Source organism: Diplotaxodon limnothrissa, linkage group LG4 (assembly GCF_057381915.1).
Source record: "Diplotaxodon limnothrissa isolate DT_005_m linkage group LG4, D_limnothrissa_male_GT1.1, whole genome shotgun sequence".
NCBI classification, from domain to species: Eukaryota; Metazoa; Chordata; class Actinopteri; order Cichliformes; family Cichlidae; genus Diplotaxodon; species Diplotaxodon limnothrissa.
In genome coordinates, this window is record NC_140599.1 from 25,801,940 (window position 1) to 25,817,509 (window position 15,570).

The window sequence follows — 15,570 nt, forward strand, 5'->3', positions numbered from 1 at the left end:
GAAAACAAGCCATTGTTTGACTTACTTGCAACAGGCTAATTGGTCGCATTACAAACAACTAATTTTCACCACTGTGCTGTAAACACATCTACTGTTATTTATTCAAGCATCCAGTTCAGCTTTGATGTGATCCAAACTTAATGTGGTGACACTAAATGACTGTGTGGATTTTGGTGTGATTTAAGAGAGAAGTCAGTAGTGGCTTGTTCCTGCTGCGAGTACAGTTATGAATGATAAAGGATCATTATTTTTTCAATCCAGTAGTCCCAATGATGTTGAACCTTCTGCTCCATGGAGAATCTGACTGATTTAATTGATTAGCAAAGAGAGAAAACATTCATTAGCCTTAGAGACACCACTTCAAACAAAACATCATCAAAACAACAGATGCACATCTCTTGTGATGTCATGATGAAAGGACTGCTGCTACATAATTAAAACACTTGAAGAAGCAAGAACAAACAATGGAAAGCTGATTGAAAAAGAAGACCCAACTTTTGTCACTGGAAAGAAGACCATGAGATAACTCAGATATGGTTTTTGTGATATTACAAAGTGAAACATTTCAATTAGTAATGTCATAGCTAACTCGTGTCCTGCAGTTTTGAGATGTGTCATCAATCCAACACAGCTGATTTAAATGGCTAAATGACCTCCTCAACATGTCTTGAAGTTCTCCAGAGGCCTGGTAATGAACTCATCATTAGATTCAGGTGTGTTGACCCAGGGTGAGATCTAAAACCTGCAGGACACTGGCCCTCGAGGCCTGGAGTTCGAGACCCCTGCATTAGAGTATTAGCATGAGAATTCATTAATGCAAAAACATTTCCTGTTTACCCCAGAAAGGTAGGCATATTGGTCTGTCAATGAAATTAATCTATTTATTTGTTTGTGTTGATTCTGATGTACCATTGTTGAGTTCTCCAGATAAAATGTTTTTAATAACATTGACATCATCTGGTTCTTACCAGTAGGGCTGGGCCATATCATACCGTTCACGGTAATACCGGTATAATGTTGGGCAACGACAAGAAAATGAAATATCGCGATAGAATATGGGTAAAACGCGCATGTGCAGTGCCTTTGTTTTCATACGCACATGAAAAAGGCACTTCGGCGACGGAGAATGACAAGGGCGAAAGCGGATCGTTGAATAAAACGGATGAACCAGAATTGGTTTGTAAAAATGCTGCAACTTCAGTGGTGTGGAACTGGTTTAGCTTTCGTCCGTTAATACCGTGTTTTTTGGAAAATACGGCACACTTAAAATCAATCCTTTGATTTTTCCGAAAATCGACAGTGCCCCTTATAATCCCGTGTGCCTTATGTTTGAATTCTGGTTGTGTTTACTGACCTCGAAATGATTTTATGTGGTACACGGCGCTCGAAAATCTGTCAAATGTTTTAGTACGACTTTGCAAAGCTACGAAGCCGCACCGCTTGATGGATTGTCGGAGCATTACTGCTATTGTAGGCAGAAGCCTCGCGGAGTGATACGTACTGTGCTTCAACATAATATTACCGTATTGCGTGTGTATAACCTCTTTTTCGGTTTTGTGGATATTATACATGGTTATGCTGAGGATATGTTGGCCAATTTCCACTGGAAATGCCTTTTGGTTAAACTGTCAGCAAGGAATTTGCATTTGCACTGTTACGTTTTTATATAACTTTAATGCAAAAAACAGCTGCTTGTTTAAGTGAAAATACATTGATGTTTTTTTTTTTTGCACTAATAAAATTGTGGAGTTGTAAAGTATTTTGTCTAGTGTCAATTATATTGTCAGTTATATCGTTATCGCAAATTTTCAAATCTATATCGTGATAAATATTTTTGGTCATATCGCCCTGCTCTACTTACCAGGTTCTAAAATTAGGGAAATATCACCTCAAATAACCAAGAACATATAACATATTACACCATATTTAACAAAAATGAAGCCAAAATGCAGAACCAGTGTGTGGAAAAACTCAGTACACTCCATGATTCAACATCTTGAAGAATCGCTTATTGTAGCAGTAAGCTAAAGAAATCATTGTCTGTTTAACTATATCAGTCTCTTACATCATTGTGAAGAATTTTGTCCCACTCGTTTCTTTTTTTTTCTTGCATGACCTTAATTCTTTCATAGATTTACTGCTGCTGTCTTTGAAATCACTGACCTGATGCAGGACCCAACTCCAGTGAAACCTCTGACATCTGACTCTAGAATACTTTGGTACACAGAGAGTTTATGGTTGACTCAGGATGCCCAGGTTGTCACCCCTCCACCATCATGTTTGACGGTGTTTGTTCTGATATGCTGAGTTTGGTTTTCATCAGATGTATTAGGTTAGATTAAAAAAAAAATAGTCCTGTTGCTGTGCATTACAACCAGGCATCTCCACTTTGCCTCTTCTGTCCAAATTACATTTCTCCAGAAGTCTAGTTTGTGCAACTTTGCAAACCTAAGCCATGCTGCCATGTTTTTTTTTTTTTTTAAGATAAGAGGCTTTCTCTTGGCAACCATTCAAAACAAGCCATACTTTTTCAGTAAGCCATAACACTGTTATGAACTTTAACATCTATCATGCTAACTGAGGCGTGTAGAGTCTGAGATGTAGCTTTGGGTATTGGACAATCTGAAGGTAAATTTGCTGGTAAAATTGGCAGCTGTCTTAATATTTTTTTCACTCGTGAATAACCTTTATCATTACAGAATGATGGATTTCAAATTGTTCAGAAATGGCTTTATAACTGTGCCCATATTGATGAGCAGCAACAGTCACATCTTTCAGTTCAGTGCTGATGCCCTGCTTCCTTGACATTGTGCTAACACACACCTGAATGCTTCAGACCAGCAAAACTACCAAAGTCTCTGCTTTTATAGAGGTGCTCACACTTACAGATGAATTTAGATTTTCACTGCTTTTACATTTGGCAAGATTTTTAATGACATGCTGTAATATGTCATTAATATGTCATGCTTTGTTGTTCACCTGAAGTTACATTTACCAAATTTTAAGTCCTACATAAAAAAACAGATACCTTTTCATGTTGTGATACATAAACCCTAAAAAGAGGGTGCATTTTATTTATCATATGAGGACAAAGCAGTGTATCTGCATAGTTAGTTGTTTTTTAAAAAAACCAATAACATGAAATTGCTGTTGTAGGTCAATTGATATCTTAAGCTTGACTTCACACTTAATGATCAGTCCCACACTATGACTTCAACAAATCTATGATCAGTCAAAGTAAGAGGTACAAAAATGTCAGAGCTTACAAAAGACCTTCCTGTTATTCTTTAATTATTTCTTTGTGGAAAAACATGCATACGTTGTCTAAAACAATTTATTCTGAGATATAAATTAAAGTGTGCCCAAGCGTCTCATGCTGTCTTCCTTGGACTGGCTTCTTATTGATCATAGTGCAGTGTCAAGGCAGGCACTCCCCTGGGTCCTTGGACTGACTGAGATATGAATGTAGTGTTGGTTAAATGAAAAGCACAGATAATTACACACAGAGGTACAGAGCCATAGCACAAAAGAAGGCATATCAATTAATGGGAGCTGAAGTGGAAAAATTGGCAGCACTCAGAAATGCCTCAGCAGTTTTTACCAATCTTCCACTAATGCTCATCCATATTTTATGCTTTGAGATTCTATTGAGTGCTTTTGTTATATTTTATAGTCTTTTTCCATCAAGCTGACAGCAATCACACTACCAAGATGACTGGGTCAGATCTGTTAACACTTATATTTAGCTTAACAAAATGCCATAGGTCTGCAAGACATCACATTGACAGACAGGCACACGATAATAGCTGTGCATGTCTCTCAGATTAGTTCAGCTCAGATTGTAATTTGTAACACGACTGAAACATTTGTTTGTGATGCATTATTGTCATTCCTGTTGCAGAAAGGAGATATCTGTGTGTATGTGTGTGTGTGAATCTGAGTGAAGGGCGGGGCAGTATTTATAGTGGCAAGACCTTTGAGTGTTGTTACACCTAAGTAGAGTCTATGCTGCTGCTCTTTGTGTAAAAACTTTAATTTAAAGATGACCTATGTTTGAGTGACATATGTCATTAAAGCGCTGCCACTTTAACAGACTAATGAAACCAGAAACTGGCTTTATAAATCTTTTAAAGTGGCATCATATAATTTTGTTTGAAAGGGGCTTAAAAATGTAATTTTATGTATGACGACTTCCAAACGATTGCATGGTGCTTTAAAGAACATTTGCATTTCATGTCACAATACATTTTAAGCTTTTGCATTCTCCCTTGGCTCTAATTATGAAGTTGTGTTTTGCACCCTGCTTGTATCTGCCAGGCTTTATTCTTGCACACTACTCATCTGTTCAATGACAAAACATGTTACACTGTGGAAAAGAATAATAGCACTCAGCCAGAGCTCTTTCTGTCCACCGTCCCACTTTCAAACCTTAATGAGTGTCAAGTGTACTTAATACCTAGAATAAAATTACTCTGACTGAGCTTCAGAGCTCTTGGTGAGCCTCTAGCTCCCGGTGTTTAATGGCTGAAATTAATGTTTTTCTGCTCAATGACACGTTGTTCTCAGAGAACAAATATTCAGTAAAGCATGAACTGTTGTTCCTGTTTTGAAAATAAAAAATATGAAGCTGCTATTCTGTTCTGCTGCTCGAGTCCTGGGAATAACCAACTGTGCCAATTCAGCTAGCAGTGTGTGTGACTGTGCCAACTGTGTCAGCTGTGCAGGGCTTATGGTTTCTTTGTGCTAAACAAGTTGCACAGGTGCTGGTGCTGCTGGTAAACTAGCAACTCAAGTATAGTGAAAAAGCAAGTTCCTTAAAATTCAGAGTATGCTAACCGCTCCCGAAGCAAAATCCTAAAGAGCACTTTGCTTTGGTTAATCTGTTTTACACACATATACATATGCACAAATTCTAATGTTATAATGTAGAAATAAATACCCTGAATTTCCTACTTATATTAGATGTGCATTTCAAAAATACATGTGGAAGCACCTTGCAGGTTTGGAACTTTTCAGCAGAAGGTTTTCTGACCCCTTAATCTCACAACTTTTCCATTAGCACTGACACAACAAGGCCACGTTTTTGCCCGTTTTCTTGTTTTCCTGCTGTGCTGTGAAATAACATTTGTGATACCGGGAAATTGGAGACTCTTACAGATTTATGTTTTCCTCCTAGGCTATAAAACTCCAGCTGGGAAGCATGGCTCCATCACTCTATACATAACAACATGAGCTCTTATAAATGCATGTGTTTGGTCTTCCTGTGATCCTTATTACCTGTAGACACCCTTTGGTTTAAAATGATTATATTCCTGTTATTGGGAAATGCATATATGTAACTTTTATGAATTTATGATAACAAACTGAATGGTTATTTTTTGTTTTTCACTTAAGAAAGGGAATCTTTACTTTTAAATTTTAATTTACTTTATTTTGGACACACACAGAGAATAACAGCGCTACTGACAAAACACGATTAGTAAAACTGACGCATGCTGAACCACTTGTAAAGTCACTCACTTGATCCATGATCGCATTTCGTGGCAAGCAGAGCTGACTCATTTTCTCCCCACAGAGATAATCTTTACCATTTACCTAGAAACAGTTTGTCAATTTCTCTGCAACAGACACAGCAGCACTCCAGCAAAAATCTCAAAACTTCCCCTGAATCAACAACACAAACGAGATCATGTCTCCATTTATTACCGAGATTAACAACATAATTTGTTTTGGCTCTCTTGATGGATGCTGTCGTGTCTGAGAGCCCAGGTGCATAAAGTGTACGCCTCAGAAACCTCCATTGTGACCTGGAGTCAAACCAGGAGAGACAAGGGCAAGGAGAGACGAAAAGCTGCTATTGTAAACCTGTCAAAGTCTGAATGTTTTCCACACCTAGAGAAATGACCTTTAAGAAAATCCCAGTGAGATTTCTATTTTTTAACATTGGGTTTTCTGCTTTCCCTCTTTTCACTTCAAATTTTACTCACCAGTTATCATGAAAGTAGAGGAATGTGAGAAGGTTTGTCTGCTTTAGTTGTTAGATATCCCAATCACCTTACTTAACAAGTCTGACAATCTAGGGAACAGCCTGTCTTCAGTTTCCACTTATAAAACTATTTACAATGACGCAAGTAGAATCTCTCCTTTTCATAATTATGAAAGTCGTTTCCACCAAGGCCACTGAGACTGCTATCAGGGAAACACAATTATGTTTGACAGTGTTATGCAACCATCTACATTTAATATGAAGCAATTTGTGCCCTTCTCCTTTGTGGCTTATGTAGAGATACTCACTAATAATGTTTAATAATAAGTCTGGAGAGGGAAAAAAATGCTTAGCTTGTTTGCATTTCTCTGGTATAAAAAGAACTTCCAGTGGAGAAGACTGGACACATGGATTTATTGCAATTAAATGCAAAAATTACATTACTGTTGGCTAATAAGGTTGACTGGAATATTTCAAATAGTAACAATTTGGTATTCCTTACAATAAATTAATTGATTAAATTAATGTTGTGCATAAAATGTAGGTTTTAATGTGTGCCCCAAATCCTGTACAGCTGTTAGCATCTACATTAGCTTAAGGAAAATGACTTTCCTAATGAATATGTAAATTTATGCGGCAAGATCTTACAACTGATCAGACCTTCTAGTGGCTACAAAATTAAAAAAAAAAAATCATCCAGTGTTTTTAACAGCAAAGCATGCTTTGAATAACCACAATTGGCTGTTTGCAGATAGCTGAAATTACAATTACGATCTATAAGGGATTAAATCACTGCACGATGTAAGTGATGCATGCATAGATATCTAGTGCATCGTGCAAAGTGTGAAATGACTGAGTAACCATTTCACTGTAATAATAATAATTATAGTTTTGTGACACATGGTAAACGCAGTAGGTTAAAGAGGTCATGTCCAGCAGCTGTTCGCCCTTCAGCCATGCTTATTAAATATTATTATGTAAATTGCTTTGGGCAGCTAATATCACAACACTCTCCAACACTTCATCTGCTGCCACATAAACTGAAAAGCTTAGTGAGCTTTTTTTTTATCCTGACTGTTCATGTAAATGGCAGCAAAGGAAAAAAACAAACAAACAACAAAAAAACATTAAAATAGTTTAAAAAAAGTTTTCTCAAAAATAAAGAGTTTGTTTCTGACTAACAGTTGTGGGATAATAATCAGCCTCCTATGGAAAGAAAATGAGCACCATTTATGATGCCTTACTGCCCTCTGCTGTACAACACCTGAATAATTGCTATAAGTAAAAGAGTATAATAACCAGTGTAACCAGTTCCATTCTTATATCTGTATTTTAAAGATTTGTCAACAAAATTTCCCACATCCCAATTTACGTTGCTCAAAGAGGGATAATCTCAGGTACAGCAGGCTACCCTGATAGTGCAGCAGCAGTGAAAAGTGCATTTATTATACGCTGCTAATTACACTGCTGTCCACATATTTTTATTCATCCAACCTTATCTAGCCATTGTTCACAAAGAACATTACACTTTTAAACATAATGATTAAATTAATGCTTGCTTTAACTTCTTATGTAAAATACAGAGCAGCCAAGACCAGCATGCTGTTAATTATTTGCACGCATTTTCACCATGGTTTGCATTAGACCTTTATTATGGCTGCTGAAGGTCTGAAGGTCAAAGCATTGTAAAATAAAGTCCTTAATTGCTTGTGGTAATAAAATTCTCTGTAACTTCTCTTTAACTTTTTTTTCTCTTCTTATGGTTCAAATCACCATTAACATGTACAGAGGTGGTCAGGAGAGCGGTAGAACAGTGAGTATCTACAACCATTTGTAAAACATAGTGGAGGGTTGGGGCTGCACTTCAGCCAGTAAGTGTTTATGAAAGTAGAAAAATACAGGCAGATTTTCATTGACCATGGAAAACCATTTGGAAAGTGTTTGGCAGAGTCTTCATTTTTCAGTATGACAATGCAGTAAAAGCAACCTAGAAAACAACACACAATGGCACATTATAACATTATTTACAAATGACAAGAAAGCTTGCCTGAGAAACCAAATACTCATTTTCAATCTTAACATACTCAGTTTTCACCTTTTAAATTGTATTTACATGCACATTTGCAGACATTTCAATAAATTGCTGCCACCACTTCCCCATTTTCAATATATAAAGAAAAAAGGAATCCCTCAAGACTTCTGCATAGTACTTCATAATTAGTAAACCTGACCCAAATTTAACAAACTCTACCCTCAACAGCTAAAAGGCTTTATAGATCACTTGACAATTCCAAATCACTAATGGATTCAAATGGACTTACAGATTAGACCAAATAAGAGCCCATCTTTTCCAAGTGCAAGTGTAAATCTGAATTAACTGACAAACTCGAGGGTTCAGGGTGCGTCTTTGACATAATTTATTCAATAATCATACATTTTAATATAATGGATTCATCATGATAGCCATATAAAATATTTACAGAGCAAATCATTTGTAAAAATGACAGATTCTGCTGGAAAGTATATGTGCTTATATTGTAGAAGGCGGTAATGTATCAGCAACTTCCAAGAGCGAGTATGTGCCACTGAAGAATCACTGATCCCGGAAAGTGACACCTCACATGTGCAGTTTCTAGGAAATAATTAGCACAGCTTGAAGTCTAAAATGGTGATCTGAGATTAAGAAAGGCTGCAGGTGGACTGTTTGGAGTCTCTTCCCTAAGCAAAGAGAAAACAAAGTTACAAAGATTCACCGCACTTGTACACGTCACATGACAAAAAATGTATTAAAAAGCAATTTGGTCTCATCTTCTACCAAAAAGACTGTTTAAAAAGGAAGGGTTGCTGTGACAACAGTGTACCTACATGCGTTCTTGTTAGCATGCTACTGACGGATAAGCTTTCCTGGTACCTGTTGTCTCTGCTGTTGGCGTCTGTATTCTTCTTCACTGGCAGCGAGAGCCTGAGCGAGAGCCAGATCCTCCTGCTCCTGAGGGCTGAGACACAAACAAGAAAATGTTAGTGGGGAGAAAAAAAAAAAAAAAACACATTGGAAGGACTGAGAGAAATTTGTTCAAAAGAAGGAATAAATAAATAAATAAATAAATAAATAAATAAATAAATAAATGAAGAATATAATTATTATATGAAGCTGATTTTCCTGGCTCAACATGGACATTCAGTCCACACGCAGAGATGCAGTTAAAGATTTTATCTTTTTATTTCTATCCATTTTTAAAACTAAATCAAAGTCCACGTGATTTTTCCTTGATGGAAAGAAAACATTTTTGCTGGGCACCAAAATTGACCTCCCCCAAAGACAAAGAAAAAAAAAAAAAAAAGTCAATGTTTGCATAAACACATTATGCAGTTTTTGTTATGGACTTAAAATTCACTGCTACTCTGCTGATCTGAACCAAGCCCATAAAAAAGGTCAGCAACTCCATAACGCGTCATAGCACCATGAATTTTACATGAGTTTATGAAACATCCTGCATCATGTTGTAGTGAGTCATGCATTAGTGAAGCATCACTTGTGTATATAATTTACACCACCATACATTACATTTTATAAACATCAGGTCTGCTAAATAGCTGTTTTGGAGTTTCCTATCATAAGTGTGAAGAAGCTAATGATTGGCCGTGTGGTGAAACTGTCTCTGTCAATTAAGACCGCTTGTTTAGGGGAATAAACTTGCAGCAAGCAAAGCTGAGGATTCAGTTTCCTTTAGCAATTCCAGGAAAACTGTCAAAACAAAATTTTTAAATATGTTCACACCATGTAAGATAAAAGGAAAAACTGCAGAGCACGTTTCCTCCTTTATTAAATCTAATAAACCATCTCTATGGTTAAGATATGACATTAGATATTATTGCTTTCTATTACCGAGTTGATTGGAGGACTGAAAGTCAAGAGATGTATGAGAAGCACATCTCAGCCACACTGTGTGCGTCTCACAGGCTATCTGCTACTGGAAAAATGTTTCCAAGTGGAATAATATTTCCATAATGCACATAGATATGAGTGTTATAAAATATTTAAACCCCATAGAGGATAATGCAACAGCGATATTAGAGGATAAAATAATAGTCCCCTCTCAACATATCTGACACTCAAAAGCTGCTTTTACACATTTACCTGAACTTTCCTAGACACTGCATGTCCGACACATTTAGATCAGGCATTAAACAGTTTTCAATTTGGCAGCTTGCGCATACCGAGTCAGTGTTATGTTCGACTGAATAAATTTGTCAATTATCTGGTTGGTTCACAGTCAGTGAGTGGTCATCATGTTTCCTGTCTGCCTGCTCGAGTCAGGCAGTACCTTTACCCAAACCAAGGTATTTCAAGTAATTAAACACAGCTGAAGCCGACTCTCTGCCGCTCTGACCTACATGTAAGAAAGGACTTTTGAATTTATGTGTGAAAATAGACAACTACTACTTTTGGCTGCTCCCTTTAGGAGCTGCCACAGCAGATCATCTGCCTCCATCTCACCCCATCCCTAGCATCTTCCTCTGTCACACCAACCCTCTGCATGTCCAACTCCACTACATCCTCTTTGGTGTTCCTCTTTTCATACTGTCTGGCAGCTCCACATTTAACAACCTTTGTCCAATATATCCACACTCTGTACTTTATCCAGACCATCTCAGCCTTGCCTCACTAACCCAGTCTTCAAACTGCCCAACCTCAGCTGCTCCTCTGATGTACTAATTTCTAATCATGCCCAGTCTCACTACTCCCAAAGAAAATCTTAGTATCTTCAGCTCTGCCTCTTGTCTTTCTGTCCAAACCATATATGCTAGTAAGGCTCTTGATGATTGTTTTATTCAAATACAAATTCAACTGCTAGAAAACTTTGGATTTTTTAATTTGACCACTCCTTGAGGAACGTCACATGAGGTTAATTTCCTTCTCATCAAATGCAAAAAACAATACAACCTGATAGCCATGGTACCATAAGAGCACTTGTGTTTGCTGATTCAGTCTGATTCATTAACATTGTTTAACACTTAATTTTCTCCGTTTGCCTTCCCTTTCATTGTTGCTCTCAATGACTTTCTAAGAAGCAGCACTTTTAAGCTGAATGTCAGTGAGAAAAACACTCCTCCATTCACACCAGCACAGACATGAGTGGCTTCAAGGGGGGTGAACAATTTTGGCATTCGGAGAAAAACATACTCACCTAAGTGCTGGCGCAACTGTCTGCCTTGAATCAGCCAAAGACATCTCCAAAGCTCTTTGTAAAGCCTGTTCTTCTGTCTGCAATGAGAGCACAGCACCACACCTATGTTTACATTGACCAAACTTTTTTTTTTTTTTTTTTTTAATTAATGGCATCATGCTGTGTAAACAATATACATACCAGGCCGGCCTGAAATGATGCTGATGGTGGTATAACATTCTGAGCTGAAACTGAAGTAGAAATTCGCTGGGCAGAGCTAAAAAACAAAATTGTGCATAAATAAAAACAAAAAAACAAATCTTAAATTACAAACATTCCCCATTTTCTCTGACACCTTTAAATTCAATACGAGCTAAAAACACTCACCCAGTGCTGTGACTTCTGCTATTTGCATTCAGACCATTAGAAACAGGTCTTGTGTTTCCTGAACTAGAAGAACTGGAAGTAGAGGCAGATGTGGAGGAAGTACCTTGGGTCCTCATTAAAGCAGCATGTCTGAGACATCAGCAATTAAAAAAACCAAACAAAAAACACAACAACAACAAGGGGAAAAAAATCAGTTCAAAGGTCCACACTGTCAGATTTCAGATGAAAGAACAGCATTATCGATGAACAGTTCAACGGTACTCACCCAGATTTGGACAGAGGTTTCCCGTCAGTCTTACAATCGTGGTCTAGTGGGTGACGGTGTTTAAGACAGTAATTTAAACGACACTGGTCACAGGTAACTCTTATCATCTCCTTCTGCTTACAGCCTCCTTTCGAGCATTTATTTGTGAAAATCTGAAAAAGAAAACATCGTCAGTTATTACTTTGTGGATTCTAACTGGCTGCTGGGTAAAACACAAATCAGTGTTATACTAACCTTTCTCTTTCTTTGTGCGGGGTCGGATTTACAGTCCCGATCAATGTGTTCACCAACTTTAATGTCAGGCATCTCTCCTCTCTTGACAGGAATGGGAGTGTCACACAAAGGGCATACTGGTACCTGGATATCCTACAGGGACAAATATAAGAAAAAAAAGGAAATATTATTTAAAAAGGAAACATGATTACAGAACACCAAAACAGTCCAGTAGATTACTGTGTCTACTTTTGCATTTCACTTCAGTAACTGCTTAAACTGAGGGGGAGGAGAGCCCTGGAGTCATGGTAGGTGCTTATTGTTGCTATGTGGAGAGTTTATTTCATTTTTTGGCAATATTTTTGTTTGTATTTATTTATTTATTTGTTTGTTGTTGAGGGTGAAATCAGATTTTCCCTGTCTTTTAGCCTTTTTTTTGCCTGGATCCTGCCTCCTTTTCATTCAGGAATTTGTTACAGTCACCTGGCAGAAACAACAAAAACACCTAGTGGAAAAGGAGACAAGGAGGCAGAATTTCCTATAAATTTTAAGACTTTATTACTAATTAAACTCAGAGATAGACAAGCTGAAAGAAAACAAAACAACAAAACTCTGGACGCAAAGATTAAAAAGTCAAAGCACTCTCCCCTCCACAGAGGAGGAGTAGACAGACAAACACTGAGCTACTCCCTCCCTCATCTAAAGTACTCCCTAACCTGATTACTGTGTGGAGTCGGCTGCAAAGAGCAGCACCTAATGCAGGTGAATGAGGGTAAAACACACACAGGAAAACTACAGCAGGCCCTGCTAAGGCCACAACAGTTACCACAACCTCTCTCACTAACTGTAAACATAACATCAATTGCAGCCACAATAAGAACAAAAATGTGAAAAGCATGAACAGCATTTATCATGATGCAAATAAATGCTAAAATATACATTTTTCTTAGACTCTAATATTAGGTTGAAATACCTGAAAATCAGGGACATTTAAAACTAAAGGATTTTTAAATGATCATTTCTCTAATCTTGTGTATTCTTGCCCAGTAATTACATACTTTAAACAGCAATGTTGACTTTAATGAAATTTATAAGGATGTTGTAACTAAATAATAATAAAACATTTTCAACAAAGCAGTAAATCTGTACTTTAGGTATCGCTTACCTTTTTGTAGGATGATGTGCATTTGTGATTTGCATAGGTTATGTGATCCTTGCAGAATATCTCTTGACAAGCATCACATCTCATAGGCAGAAAATCTGTATTGTCGACAAAGTTATTATTATTAAAGTTCCAACCAAGCCTCGAAACGTAAACAATGGAGGGAACATGACTGTGCGCTTTAAACTCACCTAAACGTTTGCAGGTCTTCTCAGAGCAGTGCTCTCCTAAATCTGGGAACTCCATCTCTTAAAGCTACTTTTGAAGCAATATCCTGTGAATTTCAAACCTAAAGGAAGAGAAGGGAACATCTCACGGTAAGACTGGTCTTTCTGTACGCCAGCTAATGTTTTTATTGTGATAACATATGGTTACGAGTCCCTGATCTACGATGAGATTGCTAAATTGCTAGCCAGAAGCTAAGCTAACTTAAACGATTAGTTTAGTTACATAACCAAGTTTCTCTCAAGCTGGTTGCGATCTTGTGACAGCAAAGGGAAAAAAAATGTCCGATATTGAATCAGAATTATAAAATATTTTCAGCTGACGCTATTAACGCTTGCTTGATATAATAACACAACTACTTAGCACTTAAATAGAGCTAACAAATAAGCCAGTATGAAACTGTCTGTAAACGTCGAACAGGTGAAACCAAACAAATTAGCTGCATTTGTTTTAGACTAGACCTCAAAAAAAGGCGTAGTAAACATGTTTAAAAGACAGCTGTTTTGTTCATGTTTATGTTTGCTTAGCTGTTTGCTTAGCTAACAAAGCTAGCAAGGTGAATCTGACAGTTAACCTTAGCGTTGGTCTAAATTTCACTCACCAGATTCCGTTTTCCTGTCGCTCTGCTGTGCTACTGTAGGAGGCAATAACGTTATCTTAACTCATCCACCTTAATTCTGACTTTGTCGGTCCTTCTTGGTAATAGTTTCACGGGTGATCCCTTAGCACCGACATCTGCGTGCTGTTATGCTCAGCTGGCTGTTTTCGTCGAATTTTGATGTGTCACGCACGCTCCTCCCACGTCAGGACGTACTCTACGTCAGAGAAACACGTCATCCTGGGTGTAGTTTCCTAGAGCTGAATCACAGATGAAATGTCTGGAAGGATCCACAGTTTTACTCACTACTCATGATGACTGTCATTTATCTGGACGCCATGTAGCTGCTACAAAGAAATTGGTAGATTTTATTATTTTTTTAAGAAAGTTAAATGAGATTATTATTGTTTTTATTATTTTAAACAGGGGTATACAAACACTGCTCTATTCTGACAGTTTTTTTTTTAAATTTCACAGGAAGTGGTGTGACATTCTTAAAAATATTTTTTAAGTAGGTGAAACCACAGGCTGTGAGTGAAACAAAGACAAAGCACAGTATCAGATTGTGTCATAGCATACTACAGTATCTACCTGGCAGACATGGCAACATGAGCGTTTTATATATTTGCATTTACTCTCGTAAAAATGAACAATCTTCAAAAGAAAGAAACGTAATAATAAATGAAAAAGTTACACTGTGATTTATCATGAAATTCTAATGGCTTTGTACCAACATATACACTAACTGAATGGTAACACTAGTGTCATATAATTATAAAATAAACAGCTATAAGCATACAAAGTCATTCATTACAGTATTCTGCATAGCCTATTTCTATGAACTGTACCAGTAACAATCCTATTGAAGGCTTTTGCTCTTTTATTTTATTTTATTTTATTTTATTTTTTTGGTCTTAAGAAAAGCCCAACTTGGATCTTGACTGTGCCTACCAATCTCTTCCCTGAGACATTTTCACAGCTTTTTAACAACATGAAACAACCTTCAGAAGCTCTACTTAATGTAACAAATGGGATACTTTGAATTTGATTGTGTCCTGTATCAGTTTGTCTGCTTTTCCCCTTAATTTTTTAAAAAAGAAGAAAGAGTTAAAAAGAGTTGAAAATACTTGTAATTTGTTCCTGGAATCACTAGGATCTCTGGCAAACTGATCACCACATTTATATCAGCCGGAGAACCAGGTTACTTTTATTTTGAAACATTTAACCTGAAAAGCTGTTGCCTACAAGTCACAAAAACATGTGTAACCTGTTTGAATTATGATTTTATGATGTGGAGACCAGTGCAAACTCTACATCTAAAACATTATTTAAGAGGAGTGAAAAATTAGTTTGTGGTTTTAAAATATTTCCCAAACTGTGATGAACAAAGTATATCTTGCCATACTTTGTTTATTCAGCTCATAGAGCTATAACCTAAATAGACACTGAGCGAAGAAAAACAATGACAACCTTTAACAATCACATTAGTGCTGTGTGTAGAGTAGTTGGAGTTCTCATACATTGCAGGATGTTATCTTGTTCACACCGACCCATAGTGGTCACAAT

General features: G+C 37.0%; 1 protein-coding gene across 3 annotated transcripts; it reads right to left on the reverse strand.

Moving 5' to 3' along the window:
- Positions 1-8,387: 8,387 nt before the first annotated feature.
- zfand2a (zinc finger, AN1-type domain 2A) lies at positions 8,388-14,168 on the reverse strand. 3 transcript variants are annotated; one of them, XM_085351748.1, is made up of 10 exons: positions 14,008-14,168; positions 13,373-13,470; positions 13,185-13,279; positions 12,041-12,172; positions 11,807-11,958; positions 11,542-11,670; positions 11,356-11,431; positions 11,176-11,252; positions 8,898-8,982; positions 8,388-8,704 (listed from the first exon to the last, which is right to left on the reverse strand). In XM_085351748.1, exons 2-10 carry the CDS (start codon positions 13,425-13,427, stop codon positions 8,666-8,668), a joined length of 840 nt encoding a protein of 279 aa, XP_085207874.1. In that variant the 5' UTR covers positions 13,428-13,470; positions 14,008-14,168; the 3' UTR covers positions 8,388-8,665. The 3 variants fall into 3 exon arrangements, with proteins under 3 accessions (XP_085207874.1, XP_085207872.1, XP_085207873.1); XM_085351746.1 differs by having other exon boundaries at positions 13,185-13,470; XM_085351747.1 differs by having other exon boundaries at positions 8,652-8,704; positions 8,852-8,982; positions 13,185-13,470.
- Between the last annotated feature and the right edge of the window lie 1,402 nt (positions 14,169-15,570).